Genomic DNA, 18727 nt, shown 5'->3' on the forward strand with positions numbered 1-18727 from the left:
ATTGCCCACACCTGTCCATGAAATAGCCTTGGAGTCAATTGTCCAATTACTTCTGATCTCTTTAAAAACAGGGTGGCACATGTTAAGGAGCTGAAACTCCTAAACCCTTCATCCAATTTTAATGTAGATACCCTCAAATGAAAGCTGAAAGTCTGAACATCAACTGCATCTTAATTGCTTTGTTTAAAATTCATTGTGGTAATGTCTATAACCAAAATTAGAAAAATGTTGTCTCTGTCCAAATATATATGGACCTAACTGTAACTGGCTTTGAAACCCCTGCATTTCCCAACTTATTTGCCTGCCTTCAGCTGCATTGATATCAAAGCATATTTATTTGGAGTACAGATATTGGCAGTGAAAGGGTCAGCCACTGTGCCCTCCTCCGAATATTGTATTTATCAGGACAATCTCCTGAAGCAATTCAGCAATGCTCAATAGATTCTTATCACTGTGACAGTGCATTCTAAATCTCTGATCAGAAGTAAGGAGCCGGCAAGAGAGCGTACTGTCAGTGAAAAGCAGAGGCCACATGGTGGGCATTCTTACAATGAGCACTGACAGTGCGCTCTCTTGTCAGCTCCTGATTAGAGCCAGAGCAGGAGACTGGAGAAAAGCAGGGGTATGGAAGTCAATTGTATGCATTTTTTTTACAGGAATGAAGATAAATCCCCTGATAACATGCTTTGAAAAGTTTCAAAACTTCCCATGCTAGACAAAATTATTCACAAAAAAATAAAGTTTACATATTATTTAAAGGGACTCTGTCACCTGAATTTGGAGGGAACAATTTTCAGTCCTATGGGCGGGGTTTTCGGGTGTTTGATTCACCCTTTCCTTATCCGCTGGCTGCATGCTGGCTGCAATATTGGATTGAAGTTCATTCTCTGTCCTCCATAGTACACGCCTGCGTAAGGCAAGATTGCCTTGTGCAGGCATGTACTACGCAGGACAGAGAATGAACTTCAATCCAATATTGCAGCCAGCATGCAGCCAGCGGATAAGGAAAGGGTGACTCAAACACCCGAAAACCCCGCCCATATGACTGAAAATTGTTCTCTCCAAATTCAGGTGACAGAGTCCCTTTAAATGGTTTTCACACAAAGTACATTTTAATTAATAGATCTTGGAATAATAAGTTTCACATTTGGATGTGTTAATTTTTTTTTTCTTGTGCTGAGATTTTTTTTGCAAAAGTATTTTCGCCCAATAAAACCTTGTAGGGTCCACTGGTGTCTTCAAGACCTCATGTGCACATATCCTAAATGTAAATTTAAAAGACTACAATGTACTTGAATGCTGCAGCCAATCACTGGCCCTAAAGTTCTGTTGTAGCAGGGGAAATACATTTTGAAGTTAAACATGAGTCTGGAAGTGCATTGGCTGTGTAGCAGAGAGCAGGAGAGTGGAGGAGGGGCTGAGGTGACTGAAGCGAAAAGCAGGAGAGTGGAGGAGGGACCGGAGTGACTGAAGCGAAGAGTAGGAGAGTGGAGGAGGGACCGGGGTGGCTGAAGCGAAGAGTAGGAGAGTGGAGGAGGGACCGGGGTGGCTGAAGCGAAGAGTAGGAGAGTGGAGGAGGGACCGGGGTGGCTGAAGCGAAGAGTAGGAGAGTGGAGGAGGGACCGGGGTGGCTGAAGCGAAGAGTAGGAGAGTGGAGGAGGGACCGGGGTGGCTGAAGCGAGGAGTAGGAGAGTGGAGGAGGGACCGGGGTGATTGAAGTCAAGAGCATGAGAATGGAAGAGGGACCGGGGTGGCTGAAGCGAAGAGCATGAGAAAGGAGGAAGGACCGAGGTGGCTGATGTGAAAAGCAGGAGAGTGGAGGAGGGACCGGGGTGGCCGATGTGAAAAGCAGGAGAGTGTAGGAGGGATCGGGGTGACTGAAGGGAAGAGCAGGAGAGTGGAGGAGGGACCAGGAAAGCAGAGAACTGAGCAGGCCGAAGTGATTGAGGAGAGGAAGAGAGCGGAGGAGGGGCCAATTGTGTGAAGTGGAAAGCAGGAGAGTGTGGAAGGGGCCTGAGTGACTGAAGAGAGAGCAGGTTAGGTGTTGGGTGACTAAAGCAAAGAGCAGAGGAGGGGCTGGGGTGAGAGAAGTGCTGGGTTATGCCGCAGAGGAAAGTCTTTCCTCTTGTGAAAGTGTTTCAAAGAGCCTTAGCCACCCAATTTAAATACCAGCCTGACCCAGTGTGCAGGAGAAGTCTCATGAGTGGTATTACCATGATGCTTTAAAAAAACAAAAAAAAAAACTAGCACTGCCGGCACAGTCATTTACTCTTATTCAGGTAATATTGTGATATGTGGTTAGCATTTAACTTGAAACTGTCTTCTAGGTGTTACATCATTATAAAAACATTTCTTTTATTATAAGTACATTAAAGATATAGCATTTTTCACAATTTTTCTATAAACGTGATATCCACCTAAATTAATCTGGGTCATCTCACTTTAAGCCATCATCTATCTCATAAACAGATTTTTCTATCCCAGTGATACTTTAATTCTTCATTTTGGTCATTTACTGCTGTTTTTTCTACTTTGATTCTGTCAAGTTGCTGAGAGCAAGTTTTTGTTTTGTGGAAGAAACCGTGAAGCCTTATGTGAGCAGTGATGGCAGCGCTGCTTTGTGAGATGCGGGAAGCAGTGCCACATTGACAAAACATTGATTCAAAATGCCTCTTTTCGTTCACCGTGTTTATTTTTTTGCAAAATGTGTGTTATTTGGCCAATAACACAGACAGGGGGTCTTTATTATAACTCTTCTTCCAGTCTCTTTGTAGGGCTAGAGAAAAAGAAATTGAATGTGAAGAACATTTTAAGACTCTATCAGAAAGGGAGATTGGGCGTCTTACGCAAGAAATGCATCGTCTTGAAAATGAGCTGGTATCCTTGAGAGAAAAGAAAAATAGTCAAGAAGTAAGGGTCATTCTTGTATATTTATTTTTCTTTCCACAGGGTTATGCATTCAATGTGAATACAGAGGTTTTCCTTAGCCGTGGACATTATTTTTAGTATGTACAGTATACAACAGACTAATATAAATTAATGGCATTATAACAATAGAACATGACTATTTGAATTTGTTACATTTGGATTTCATAGCTTTCAATAACTGAATAATCATATTTAAATTAGAAAATGGAAAGTCCAAAATAATAAAAAGGATCATATATGTATACTGTCTATATGTATTTATGTGTTACGTATACAATTGATTTATTTTTAAGAAGAATCCAATAAACTTGTATTTCTGGTAAATATGGGATGAACTGGAAGACCAGAAATATAAAAAACAGTGGTTAGTTTTGTATTAATATTTAGTTTTGATGACCATGTGACGTTTCGGTTCTAAAAAGGGTTGTCTGCTATGTGGGCTTACATAAAAGAGATATATGAAAAGGTGTGAACTATGCGACTTACTAACAAAAACCCCTTAACTAAAATGTAACTTTTATTAAGTAATATAAATACAAAAATATTAGTACCCTATAATAAAGTGAAGAGTACAGTGTGCAATATATGAAATAGATAAGCATATACAAAGGACTAGAAAGGACAGAAAGTAGGCTAATATACAGTAGTATCTGTAAATAATATTATGCCTTATGCCTCCTGTCCAATACAGTAGTATAATAGATAGCAACTACTGGTTATATTCAAGAGTCGTCTTGTGTGAACAATAGAAGACAGATCAAAGGAGAGGTATCAGACAACTATAGCAGCCTCATCGCTAGGACATTGATCCTCTGCTTTGTGCCAATATCCTCATGTCGCCTGATGAACCCAGACATGGGTTCTCCAAATCTGACGGATTTGGAGCACGATTCAAGGAAACCAGGACAAAGATTGCCAATTCTAGATGTGCCATGCGAATAAACTCCAACAAAAAAGACTGAATGCTGTCATAAATTCAAAGGGTACTTCAACAAAGCATTAGTTTAGTGGTGTGCATATTTATGCAACTGCTTTGTTTTAGTTCATTATTTTTTTTCCACCCAAAAGATTTAATTTAGTTTTTCAATTGAATTGTACAGATTCACTGGTCAACAGCATTTTTGGTGCCAAAGATATTTCATCGAATTTAGGGTAACTTTGGGGTGCTGATTCTGAATATGTCATCAGTTTTGCCAGATTGGCTCAAGTTTTTGAGATTTTTCGTAAAATGTGTAAAAAAAAGACGTAATTTGCTACACGCGCATTAACTTTATTGAAATAACAGTCATCATGATGATTTTTTTGCTCTCTCCACACCATTGGAACACCAAATTTGAAGCTTTTTCTTTGTCCTTTGCTCCATTTTCGTAATAATTCGATACATGCTTTGCACACTATGTCTTGGTCCCCAAGCATAACCCCAAAATAGGCAAAATACACTTTTTTTACGAAGTCTGTTATGTTTCTTCTATGTTTTGGCAGTGTCTATTCATCACAAATGTAACAGAATGAGTCTGGATCGTTAAGACAACTTCTTCTTGATGAGTTCATGCTTTTCACTGGAAAACAGACAACAACATAAAGTTAGTGCAAAAATCAAGCTATGAACAAACTTTTAGAACACTAATTAACACAAAACTATATTGAGAACTGCTCAGTTCAAGTACTAATCCAAAGAAATTAATGAGATGATGCGTCGCATTTACCAACAAGTGCTATAAATAAGATACCAAAAATCTCAAAAACTTGAGCCAATCTGGCAAAACTGAGGACATATTCAGAATCAGCACCCCAAAAATACCCCAAATTCATTAAAATATTTTGGACACCAGAAAAATTTTTTTTTTTTTGTTGACCTGTGTTATAGGTGACAGTGCACACGATGCAGATTTAGTGCAGAATTGGTGCAGAACTGCAGCAGATTTTTCAGCTGCAGAAACGCTTGTCGAACTGCACTGTGATTTACAGTACAATGTAAAGCAATGTGAAAAAAAAAAAAGCTGTGCACAAAAATCTGCGCAGAAACGCTGCAGATTTCAAAGAAGTGCATGTCGCTTCTTTTGTGCTGTTCTGCAGCGTTTCTGCACCCCTCCGTGATAAAAATCTGCACTGGTAAAATCTGCACAGAAACTGCACAGAAACTGCATCAAATCTGCACCTGCGTTTTCTGCCAGGAGATGCAGATTTAGTGCAGAAAATTCTGCACCACATTTCCTACGTGTGCACATAGCGGTGGAAAAAGTTCTGAAATGACTCTTCTTAGTGTGATATTTTTGCATGATAAAACCTGGATGTTAACAGAGCTGTGTAAACTTTTTATGTCTACTGCAATTGGTATCACCAAGTCTATGACTCTCCATCAATACACAATGTGAGAAGACATATGTTCAAAGCCAAAAAACAAAACAAAAAAAGAATCAAAATTCTAGATTTATATTTTTTCAGTCTCTGCAGTACCCCCCCAAAATGCAGTAAAAAGTGACCAATATGTTGCATGTACCCCAAAATAGTGTCAATAAAGATGTCAGATTGGCACACAAAGATAAGCCTTTAAACCTTTAGTCAATCAAGAGAAAAATAAAAATGGTACGAGTCTCCAAAATTGGTGACACTATTTTTTTTTAAATGAAAAAATTAAGTTGTCCTGATCCAAAGGGGTTAAAGAGTTACCGTAATTAGTTAAATCTAGATTAACCTTCACAGTAAAGAATCACAATACAGTATTGTTAAGAGACACCAATCTATTCTTTGCATCTTTTATTTCATTTAGAATAACATATTCAAGGCTTCACAAAAACTAGAGAACTTGAAGTGTCAACTTAATTGGGACCAGCAAGCCCTGGAGGCCTGGCTCGAAGAATCTGCTCGTAAAGATGAAGATACTGTTGCCATTCAGAAGTATGCACAGAAAGATGAAGGAAAAATTAAAGTAAGTCATTTTATGTAACTAACTGTAGAAAGTAGTGTGACATCACTATGATATGCCATCGCTAAGTGACTGGTGGGAGACCGGACAGTCGGCACCTCCATTTTGGGTTAGGGCTGCGGCTCCTTCACAGATTTACCCTCATAACTGGCTGCGCAGAGAATTGCAGAACAGCACTATTCACTTTAATGGGAACCCCATGTATATATTCCATGCCTTATCTATAATGTAACTCTTATTTCTTGCCATAGGATTTGTCACTGCAGGTTGAAAGACTGACCGTGGAGTCCAACCACAAACGCAAACTTTTGGACAATGAGATGACAGAGACCATCACTACACAGGTTTGTATTTACACAAGAATCTCCCAGTATCCCATCCCATCCCATTATTAACAGGGAGACAGGATGGGCGTCCAATTATTACACTGATTTCAAGTTATTTTCTGTTTTCTACAACATCTATACAATGCTGATTTTACTTGGAAATAGACAATGTATCTGTTAGTCATCCATATATATTGTATCTTTCTATTGTAAGAGTGGAACTAAAATCACAAAGACGGAATTTAAAAACATAGATGTGAACAGCACCAGATATCTGAACAATTCTTAGAAGATGAGAAATACTGTTTTTTTTGTCTGTAAAGTAGTATTGCTGTATCTCTTAATATGATTGTACAAGTAATATTGCTTTAAATATGAGAAGCTGCACAGATAGATGTGTCTTACAGATTGAACTGGACAAAGCAGCTGAGGATTTCCGCAAGGCCCACTATGAGCGACAACAGCTGATTCGACAGTGGGAAAACACAATTGATCAGATGCAGAAAAGAGATAGAGAAATTGACCAGTGTGCACTGGTAAGTGAGTACTTTCTCTCCTGTAGTAACTGTTACTCTAATTAAACCGATCACAGAATTATGTGCCAGGTATTTGGGAATATAAGCCAATATAAGATAGGCAAAGAAACAGTTGATTTTAATTTGAATTGATTAAGGGTGCAAGGTCACTCCTGAGTATATTTTATCGGCATAAATGGGAACTAGACTTTCAGCAAAATTTGCATAAATCAAGAGTATAAGCACATATAAAAAAAACCTTTGTAATATATCTTATTAGACACAATTTTCCATTTATGAGCCATTTCTTCTTCTCCTGTCTGCTTCCTGAACTCCCTTTCCACTTTGGTAAAATAACCCTACTCTGTCTTTCCCAAGACAAAAACACTGTCAGCACAGTGAGCTGTCAGGTTACACCTCATATTATAGTCTAAAAAGAGGGAAGGAAAGAAGAAGAGTGAGGAACAGAGTGGGAAAAAAGCAGGGAAAGACAAGAGAGATTATGCTGAGCTTTCTAACAAGTCCTTTACCTCACCTCCAGAGCTGGATTCACAGCTAGCTTGTTCAGTACTATAATAACTTCCATTATTCTGCTTCTATCTGTGTGCTAAGTAAGGAATGAATGCAATTATTCATCCCTGTCTTTTGAACTGTACATGGGAGACATCATGGCAGGTAGTCTCTTCTTTCACAAGCTCAGTTGCAAGGTAAGAGTCTGCAGAGGGGAAAATGCATGATGCAAGTAATATTGTGGCTGGAAATAAAGAAAGCGTATTTAAGTTGCTTGAAAGTACAGTTCCCTATTAAGTAAGACAAAATGACTAATAAGTGCTGACATGATTTCATTTTATCAAGCAGCTTCCTCATTCATACAGTATATGAACTCTATGGGGGAGACTTTATTAAGTCTGATGTTTTATATGCCACTCTTGCAGTATAGCTTATTGGAGTAAGGTGCTCTAAATTTCTACAAAAGGCACATCTTTAGGATTTCTGCAAGCCAGAAAATTAGATCTATGCCAGCTACAATTTATTCCAGATTTATGCCTTACCGTATATTACACCAAATTTATTGTATGACTGTTGAGCAGGCTTTGATTTGCTAAGTCCTGTTAGAAAATTGTAAACATAGTTTTATATGTGTGTCTTAAGATTTTGTAAATCAATAAAAATCACTGTTGAGAAATAAGTGGTTACTTTTTTGTTTAACCCTTTAACGACCGCCGATACGCCTTTTAATGGCGGCAGTTAATGGTACTTATTCCTCAGCACCGCTTTTTAACAGTGCTGAGAAATAAGTTTATAGCGCCACCAGTGTTGGAAAATCTCCAGGGTCTCTGCTACCGGGGGTAGCTGAGACCCCGGCGAACATGATTCGGGTCGGTTTTTACCGTCCCCAGTGTTGCGATCGCCGTTATTCACCGAATAACAGTGACCACATAAAAAAGTCCAATTTCCCATTTATTTCTCTCCTCTGATATGATTTAGCATACCAGAGGAGAGAGAAATGGGGTCCCCCAAGCCTCCCGATACCTCCATTGTCCCTGGGCCCTCCGGCTCTGTCCCCCGGCCCTTGATGTCGTCCAGGAAGAAAATGGTGGGCGCATGCGCAGTGTGCCCGCCGAGGTCTGCTGGCTGGCACCTGGCAACGATAGGCGATTTTTCCTATTGGTTCATTTTAGTAACATAGTAACATAGTTAGCAAGGCCAAAAAAAGACATTTGACCATCCAGTGCAGCCTATATTCCGTCAGAATAAATCCCCAGATCTACGCTCTTCTAAAGAACCTAATAACTTTAAGATACAATATTGTTACGCTCCAGGAAGACATCCAGGCCTCTCTTGAACCCCTCAACTGAGTTCGCCATCACCACCTCCTCAGGCAAGGAATTCCAAATTCTCACTGCCCTAACAGTAAATAATCCACTTCTATGTTGATGGAAAAATCTTCTCTCCTCCAGACGCAGAGAATGCCCCCTTGTGTTCATCACATTCCTTGGTATAATCAGATCCTCAGAGAGATATTTGTATTGTCCCCTTATATACTCTTACATGGTTATTAGGTCGCCCCTCAGTCGTCTTTTTTCTCGACTACATAATCCTAATTTTGCTAATCTCTCTGGGTATTGTAGTTCCCCCATCCCCTTTATTAATTTTGTTGCCCTCCTTTGTACCCGCTCTAGTTCCATTATATCCTTCATGAGCACCGGTGCCCAAAACTGTACACAGTACTCCATGTGCGGTCTAACCAGGGATTTGTACAGAGGCAGTATAATGCTCTCATCATGTGTATCCAGACCTCTTTTAATGCACCCCATGATCCTGTTTGCCTTGGCAGCCGCTGCTTGTCACTGGCTGCTCCAGGTAAGTTTATCGTTAACTAGGATCCCCAATTTTGATCACTGTGATAGACCCTAGCACAGTGATCAAAATAAAAAAAAATAGTAAATCAACCCCCCCCCCCCCCTTTATCACCCCCTTAGTTAAGTAAAAATAATAAAATAAAAAAAAAGTATTTCCATTTTTCCATTGGGGTTAGGGTTGGGGCTAGGGTTGGGGTTAGAGTTAGGGTTTGGGCTAGGATTAGGATTGGGGTTAGAGCTAGGGTTAGGGTTGGGGTTAGGGTTAGGGTTGTGTTGGGGTTATGGTTGGGGTTACTGTTGTGGTGATGGGGTTACGGTTGTGATGTGATGGTTACGGTTGTGTTGGGGTTAGGATTGTATTTGGGTTAGGGTTGTGTTGGGGTTACGGTTGGGGAGTTGGGGTTACGGTTGGGGTGTTGGGGTTAGGGTTGGGATTAGGGTTAGGGTTGGGATTAGGGTCAGGGTTGGGATTAGGGTCAGGGGTGGGCTGTGTTAGTATTTGGTTGGAGTTAGAATTGTGGGATTTCCAGTGTTTAGGTACATCCAGTGCTCTCCAAGTGCGACAAGGTGTGCGCCATTGATTCCAGCCAATTTTGGGTTCAAAAAGTCAAATGGTTCTTCTTCCCTTCCGAGCCCTGCCACACGGCAAAACAGTGGCTTTCCCCCACACACGGTGGTCCATTTTCTCTTGTTACCCTTGTGAAAATAAAAATGTTTGGGTCTAAAGTAAATTTTTGGTGAAAAAAGGAAAATGTTCATTTTTTCATTCCACATTGCTTTAGTTATAGTTAAGCACCTAAAGGGTTTATAAATTTCTTGAACGTGGTTTTGAGCACCTTGAGGGGTGCAGTTTTTAGAATGGTGTCAGTTTTTTTTTTTTTCTGTCATATAGGCCCCCCAAACTAACATCAAGTGGAGGTGGTCCCTAAAAAAATGGTTTTGTAAATTTTGTTGGAAAAATGAGAAATCGCTGGTCAAGTTTTAACCCTTATAACATCCTAACAATAAAAAAAAGTTTCCAAAATTGTCCTGATGTAAAGTTGACTATTTTGTGCGATATGACTCTCTGATTTTAGGGCATAAAAATTACAAGTTTGAAAATTGCAAAATGTTCTACATTTTTGCCAAATTTCAGTTTTTTTCATAAATAAACACAAGTCATATCGAAGAAATTTTATCACTAACATGAAGTACAATATGTCACGAAAAAACAGTCTCAGAATCAGTGGGATCTATTGAAGCGTTCCAGAGATATAACTTCATAAAGTGCCAGTGGTCAGAATTGTAAATATTGGCCTGGTCATTAAGTACAAAATTATCTCTGTAACTAAGGCTAAGTACACATTAGCGTATCATCTGCATGCGCAAATGCATGCCAAAATGCATTCAAACCCATGGTCACTCTGTTTTTTATCCGCATCAGCTTACGTATGACGCAAAAAAAACCGATGCGTTTGCATGCGTTTGTATGCATTTTAGCCTGGGTTTGTGTTGATTTTGCGTATGCGTTCGATATTTCCAGGAGGGCGTGTCTCAATGGGTGTGTCCTGGACATGCTCAGTCCGAAATACACAAGCGCATTGAACGCATGCGTACACATGTCCTTGTGTACCAATGCGTTCACATAGACAGTAATGCGTTGTTTTGACGCACTCATCTGCATGCGTATGTCTGCGCTAAATTGACGCCTCAAAAAATGCAACATGTTGCGTTTGCCGCACACCACGAAACGATGCATGCTAACACATGTCCCTGCGTACTCAATGTTAAATATATGTACGCAAAACGCATGTGAATCGGTACGCAGGTATACGCTCTATTAACCTGCAGATATGTGTTACTAAGCTGCCTGCCTCCTGCACATAGCCGAACACTGTTTGTAGAAAATGAACTTTATTCTCCCCCTGCAGCGTTCAGGTTTCAGTCACCGCCGAGTATACACAGTGGCGGCTGTAACCGTGCCCCAGGCCCTGATTGGCACTGGCTTTGTGCGATTACAGCTTCCACTCTGTTTTCCCAGAGCAATGACAGAACCTGGGCAGTGGGCAAGTTATAGGGAGAAAAGCAGGAGAGCTGTAAGTGCAAGGCCCACCCCACTGCACTTGCAAGTCGTTACCATACAATTTCAATTATGGATTTGTCTAAAACAGCACAATAGATTTCTATAAGCAAGGTAGGGATTTACTCAGTATCACAGCACCTTTACATACATGCCATTAGTTTTCTGTATAAAATCACGAGTACTCTTTCTCCTTACATATAAGCTTCACAAATGTGTTTATCTAGAATGTAATTGTGATGCTAGTCACTACTAACAGACAAGCCGTGAGGCTGGGTAGTCAAGAGGTCAAAACCCAGGAGGTACATCAAAGACAGAGGGGTTAGACAAAGGCTTAGTCAGGAAACAATCCAAGGTCAGAATTCCAAGAAGCTAGCGGATCACGAGAAAAGGGCTAGGCAAAAGAATTGTCTAAGGCAAATCCAAGGTTGAGAAGCAAAGATTAGAATACAAGACTAGGAGCACAGAGCTAATGCACACCACTTGAGCAAAGCTACAATTTGCAGAAATCTAAGGCAGAGAGCCGGCTAAATAGCCAGGTAATTACTCCGAACTGTAGACACATAGAGGAAGTCCCAGAACACCCTGGTGCTGATTGGACGGCTAAATGGTCACTCAAGACACTAACATCAGCACGCCCCAGCTCCCGATTGGACGGCTGAACTGTCCATCACTACACTGACATCTCAGCACGCCGCTGCCATATATTGAGCTGCAGAACAGTTATTTACACACAGATAGGTGGAATCATGACAATAATTTTGTTTATTAAAAGTTTGTCCAAAATCGTAATTATGTGAACATTAGACTTCAAGTGTTCAGCCATAAACTTCTTCCTTTTTTGCTAAGGATTGTGAACAACACAACAATTGATGTGATATGCCAGATATTCTGTTATTTTTATCCTAGCAACTGGCCCAGGTGAAACGAGAATTACGAGAAAGAGAAAATATTATAAAAGAGAAAATCCAGTTTTTGAACAGCGAAATAGAGAATAATAAGGAATATGAAAAGAAGATTTCAAGTGCAGAACGAAAGGCTGCCAGACTGAGGCAGGACTATCAGGAGCAGGAGAATAGTCAACGTCAACTACAAGATGAGGTATGGTGGAGAAGAAATGTTCTTCATTATCAAGCTTCTAACAGCACATGAGTGATGAGTTGGTCACTTGTAAACTCGTGGCCTTGGTTCTGCTAGGAAACATGGCAAATCGGTGAAAACCTCGGATACGCCTAAACTCAGAAATGTCTGCAGATCATATGGTTGAAAAAACCATGTAGGAATTAAGCAAATGAATCTGGCAGGACAATAATATGATACCCTCATAAATGATTTTCTATAGCGGTGTAGGGGTAGTTGTCAAAATCATTAAAGTTTATAAAGTTTTTAGTTTGTAGGTTTTAGACTGTTTAATCAGATGCTAATGTTAAAGAAATGGCAAATATTAACATATGATTTTGAATAGGTCATCAATATCAAATCAGTGGGGGTCCAACTCCTGGGACCCCCATTATTCAGATGTTTTTAGCTTAGAAAGCAGCCAGTTGTACACAATTAAGAAAGCTGCACTGCAAAACTCCATTTAATGTGTAGTGGCCGCTGCCTGGTGCTGCAGATCAGCTCCTATTCTCTTGTATTTACTCGGTAATAGCCACTACACATTGAATGGAGCTGCAACCATAAATTTTTTTTAATAGCAACATAATGCCATTTGTAATAGCCGTTTAAAAAGGTAAAAAATAAGAAGCAATTGCCTAATGGTATTCTTCAAGAGCTGATTCTATATCTTCAGCCTACCATATTTGACTTCTATTTCAATCTTGAATAAAGCAGAAGAAGTGTAGTAATTATGCAGCCTCACACTGTGTAATTTCCTGACATTCCTTTCTTCTAAGTTGTGATTTTATGGGGCAAAGTAAAAAAAGCCAGGAATATGAGGTTCTCACAGTGAAGTGATGTCACATTTTGGCAGAGCAGAAGTCATTCATGTCATGTGAACAGAGTAACGCAAGTGTGAACAGGTCCAAGCTGCTGTGACTGCATAATATACAAAGAAAAGAATACAGCAGCACTCTGTAAGCGGTAAAATGTATGCAAACCATTGAATATATGGAATCTGGACTTTATTACTGCTATGTAGACTATACCAAGGAAATGAAGGTGCTTAGCGCACAATTTCACAGTTTATGATTCTGTTAGAAGGGGCTCGCCAGTTTTTTGAAGTTTAAAGGGACTCTGTCAGCTCAAATTGGCTGGATATTAAAATGATTTCTTACCGGTCAGATGGGCGACGTATCCTCTTTATTTCTCCTCCCCGTCCGTCCCTGTTTTCCGCATTATTTTTGGGAATAAGAGTATGCGTGCGCCATAGTTGGCGTGTGCGCCATGCAGTCTTCGGTGGCGCAAGCGCAGTATGCTTTCCCCTACTGCGGGCAAAGCTGAAAAGCATTACTGCCCATGCCCCTGCACACTATGTCCCGGAACACAGCAAAATACTTCCGGGACACAGTGCGCGGGCGCATGCGCAGTAATGCTTTTCGGCTTTGCCCGCAGTAGGGCAAAGCATACTGCGCGTGCACCAACGAAGACTGCATGGCACACGCGCTAACTATGGTGCACGCATACTCTTATTCCCAAAAATAATGTGGAAAACAGGGACGGGCGGGGTGGAGAAATAAAGAGGATACGCCGCCCATCTGACCGGTAAGAAATCATTTTAATATCCCGCCAATTTGAGCTGACAGAGTCCCTTTAATATTGGAGGTGGTGACTGCCTCCTTTTCTAACAGACACTTCTCCTATTAGTTAGTGCTGGATTCTACCTGCCTCTTAAATTTGTAAGCTATAAGCATCGGAGAGTCATGTTTGACATGTTTTTATTTATTTATTTCACTCACTGATATAGCGCCATTAATTCCACAGCGCCTTACAGACACAATCACTGCCCCCATTGGGGCTCACAATCTAATTTTCCTATCAGTAGGTCTTTGGAGTGTGGGAGGAAACTGGAGAACCCAGGGGAAACCCACACAAACACGGAGAGAACATACAAACTCCTTACAGATCGTGTCCTTGGTGGGATTTGAACCCAGGTCCTAGCTCTGCAAAGCAACAGTGCTAACCACTGACCCACTGTGCGGTCCTAAATATTGGGTTTAGGATCCCAGTGAAGAATGATATGTCTCGTTGTGGATGGAGGACTCACATGAATTGGCTAACATGGTCTCTAAGTACCTTTATTTCGAAGTATATTCTATATATTAGTATTGCAGCTTCCATATGTTCAGTGTTTGCCTACATCTTAGAACTTGCCGAGGCTGCTGTATTCTTTTGTTTGTATATTCCCGTTGTGTGATACTGACCTCTGATCCGACCATAAGCTCAGGTTTTTGTCTGCGTAACGTCATATGACTGACTTCATGGATCGAAATTGGGGCTGCAGGAGGATATTGGGAACATAAGTCCTCTATTGATAGCACTATTTAGAGAACAATTTAAAATTAAATTGCCAAAATATTTAACCCTTTCACATCATATCTCTTGCTTCATATGTTGGCTACCGGTGTATGGAGTGGGCTCAGGAGGTTAGCCCACACCATAAACAGTTGATACCAGCTGTGATACACAGCAAGCATTTTGCTGTAACATTTGTGACCTGAACAAACGCTGATTGCCGCTGTTTAACCATTTAAATGTTGCTGTCAATCACTGACTGGTATTTAAACTGTGATTACCAGCACTTACATGCACCGCTTCCATTGCTCCCCCTACAATGCAATGATGGGGTGCTGATGGGCCGTGATGGCATTTGGGAGCATGCTGATGGCCCCTATGGCCCTCATCTTTGTCTTACTGGGAAGTCCAGCCTGTCGCTGGACTTCATAGAAGGATGTTATTTAATCAGAATAATGCTATATAATTGTATTGCAGTGTTTAGTATAAGCGATTAGACAATCGTAGTTTCAAGTAAAAAATAAAATGTTAAAAAACATAAAAAATATAAAAATTTGAATCACCCCTCTCTTCCCCCATTAATAATAAAGGAAAAGAAAGTCTGACGTGTAAAAGTCCAATCTATCAAAATAAAATATTAATTAACCGTAATTTTAAAAAAAATAACGAAATGCCAGAATCACTTTCTTTTTGGTCACCACACACCTCTAAAATTTTGCAGTAAAACATCTTGTCTACCCTAAAAAGTAACAGTGAAAATGTCAGCATGCCACGCAAAAACCACTCATGACACAGCTGCATCAATGGAAAAGTCATAATTTAAAAGGAGTCTCAAAACTCCATATTTTTTTTAATCACTTAAGTAAAAAAAAAAAATGTGACATGTTTGGTCTCACCCAAATGATTCTTGGAGAGTCGAGTGGTAAGATCGCAATATTTCCACACGTCAATTTTTTTTTCAAGTTTTGCAGCACACAGAGTGGTCAGATATATGGTGTCATTCACCGCTACAACCAATCCTGCAGATGACAAACCCTATCATATAGCTACAGTATATTAACAGCGAAATAATAAACTTATGGCTCTTGGAAAAAGGGTAGGAAAAACAGAATATCAAAAATGAAAAATTGCCCTTTCACCGAGAGGTTAAAGTTTAACATTTTAAACACAAGGTCCATTAAGAACATTGACATATATTGTTATATGGTTATTACTGGGGTAACTGTTATGTACCATGTTGTATTTATGACATGTATCTTTATATATAGCTGGACACACTTAAAGGGACGGTTGATAGGACAGCGACTGAATTAGAAGTTATGCGGGTTCAAGTTAACAACCTGAAAAAAGAGGTTCGGAAAAAGGATGAAAGGTACTGTATACGTCAGTTACTTAGCAGAAAGGCGAAGCGTGTAAGAATATTTAACGCGTAGTTTTAAGTAAATAAATAAAATATAAAAGTGGTCATAATTACTTTTCATTAAAGGGGTTATCTGGGACTTTGTAAAAAAAAAAATAATGAGCCTGAGCACTAACAGGCAGGTAGTAACTACTTCTCATTACATGCTGGGGGTTTAGAGGTGACTGCCCTTGTCTCCAGACTTTGGGGACATGTCACATATGAATCATAGTCAAATTATAATTTGTAATGAATGAGGCTGAGAATTTATTGCATAATTGGAATTATATTTTTAGATTAAGTCAGGCTAAAGAATATAATGAAGGTTTGTCTGAAAAATTGAAGCTTGTGACAGACTCAGCTCTGAGTATGGAGGAAAGAGCCCAACGTGTAGAGGACATGCTGAAGGAACAGGAGAAAACAATAAAGGTGAGTTTCAACACTCTTAAGAGTGTTGTGCTGACATGGACCCCATTACAAGTAGTAACAAGTTTTAACTGTATACTTCTATGTTCACTTAGTATTGATCGGAACTAACCGAATATTTAGAATGACATTTAACATGATGCCACCCTCACCCTCTATGCTCATGCTTGTCTGGAATAGTGTGCATCAGTAATAAAACGAGCGGGCAGTTGCGTACCTTGAATCTATCTTTGTCAAGGAAAACTTGGCAGGCTCCGTATACACATTAGATGGTTGGCCAGATCTACCAAATTGACAGGTACCAACTATATACATCAAATGTGAGTGACCAGCTTTACAATGCTAGGGCAAAAGAAAAAAAATGACAAAGAAACATAATCGAGAGAGACATGTCAGACAAAATGTCATGTTGATAAGTGTGTAGAGTGATGCACCTAGGCCGGAGTAATCGTATTACTGCATATACATAGAAATAAAAATGGGGATTACAGAACAGGAGAAGGACTTGGGTATTCTGGTTACAAGTAAGCTGAGCAGCAGCACTCAATGTCAAGCAGCAGCCGCAAAAGCAAACAAGATTGTAGGTTGTTTAGGTCAACTGATAATGGTTTAAAAGTGGTGACTAAAGGCCCCGTCTCACATAGCGAGATCGCTAGCGAGATCGCTGCTGAGTCACTAGTTTTGTGACGCAACAGCGACCTCAGTAGCGATCTCGCTATGTGTGACACGTACCAGCGATCAGGCCCCTGCTGTGAGATCGCTGGTCGTGTCGGAATGGCCTGGACCTTTTTTTGGTCGTTGAGGTCCCGCTGACATCGCTGAATCGGTGTGTGTGACACCGATCCAGCGATGTCTTCACTGGTAACCAGGGTAAACATCGGGTTACTAAGCGCAGGGCCGCGCTTAGTAACCCGATGTTTACCCTGGTTACCAAAAAAACCAAACAGTACATACTCGCCTTTCGGTGTCCCTTGCCGTCTGCTTCCTGCTCTGACTGAGCCGCCGTACAGTGAGAGCGCAGCGGTGACGTCACTGCTGTGATCTGCTCTCACTGTACGGCGGCACTCAGTCAGAGCAGGAAGCAGACGGCAAGGGACCTGACGGACACCGAAAGGCGAGTATGTACTGTTTGTTTTTTTTGGTAACCAGGGTAAACATCGGGTTACTAAGCGCGGCCCTGCGCTTAGTAACCCGATGTTTACCCTGGTTACCCGGGTGCTGCAGGGGGACTTCAGCATCATTGAAGACAGTTTCAACGATGCCGAAGTCGTTCCCCTGATCGTTGGTCGCTGGAGAGAGCTGTCTGTGTGACAGCTCCCCAGCGACCACACAGCGACTTACCAACGATCACGGCCAGGTCGTATCGCTGGTCGTGATCGTTAATAAATCGCTATGTGAGACGGGGCCTTAAATTACTAAGTAGGATAGAAGGTCTTTCTTATGATGGAAAGCTACAAAAATCAGACATGTTAGAAAATAAATACATGGGAAATATATACGTTGGAGGTGATCTTGTTATTATGTGTGGTTAATACAGAGAACCGGCACATGATTTTTTTTCTCTCCTAATGACTATACAAAAGACCAGGTAATATTTGTGACTTGTGGGAAAAAAAATACATTTTCGATTTCAGTATTCCACAGAAGGTAAGAATGATAGTTTCTGAAATATCTGTCCCAATATGTTAATAGGAGGGGGGTCTCTTGGACATCAGGTTTGTGTGGCACTATCAACATAATACAGGTGGTATTTACAGTCCTGTTGTTTTTCATGACAGATCCTAATCATTCTTGTAAAGGCAGCATAATGGAGGGGTGCCCAGAGAATGATAGAATACTCTAATTTCCTTTTATACAGAGGGTTAACAACGGGGAAGGTTCCCTTCAGGGCTCGCTCACACCACTGTATTTTCTGTCTGAGTATGATCCAACAAAACATTGGATTGCACTTGTACCGATGTTATTTTATGGGACCGCGCACATGTCAGATTTTTATTCGATTTTCGGATGACACAGCCATGCAAATCAAACCATCGGACTGCACTTAGATGACACGTGAGTGCAGTCCGATTTCCGTTCACTAACACAGTGGAGAAGATGGAGACATTTTGTTCTCCATCATCTACTCACAGTGTGCTCCTATTTTCTCATCCTGGAGAATCGGATCACAATATGCTGACATTCTGGTCAGAGTTTGGCATAATCAGCCCGATTCTCTCAGATGAGAGTCTCGATGCCCATGTGCACCTGCACTTAGTGTTGGACGTTAAAAGAATACATTTACGGAAGTAGTTGAGTGAGTGCAAAATTAACTCCTTCCCAACTTGTAACA

At 40.6% G+C, this 18727-nt stretch overlaps 1 protein-coding gene across 1 annotated transcript in view; it reads left to right on the forward strand.

The window, feature by feature from the left end:
* CCDC39 (coiled-coil domain 39 molecular ruler complex subunit) overlaps window positions 1–18727 on the forward strand; it is a 149678-nt gene that overhangs the window by 13124 nt on the left and 117827 nt on the right. The window contains exons 3-9 of the mRNA XM_077290449.1: window positions 2764–2910; window positions 5699–5857; window positions 6106–6198; window positions 6588–6716; window positions 12027–12218; window positions 15839–15942; window positions 16266–16398. Coding sequence (XP_077146564.1) covers window positions 2764–2910; window positions 5699–5857; window positions 6106–6198; window positions 6588–6716; window positions 12027–12218; window positions 15839–15942; window positions 16266–16398 — 957 coding nt within the window. The remainder of the gene's footprint in view (window positions 1–2763; window positions 2911–5698; window positions 5858–6105; window positions 6199–6587; window positions 6717–12026; window positions 12219–15838; window positions 15943–16265; window positions 16399–18727) is intronic.

Source organism: Ranitomeya variabilis, chromosome 2 (genome assembly GCF_051348905.1).
Source record: "Ranitomeya variabilis isolate aRanVar5 chromosome 2, aRanVar5.hap1, whole genome shotgun sequence".
In the NCBI taxonomy this organism is placed as follows: domain Eukaryota; kingdom Metazoa; phylum Chordata; class Amphibia; order Anura; family Dendrobatidae; genus Ranitomeya; species Ranitomeya variabilis.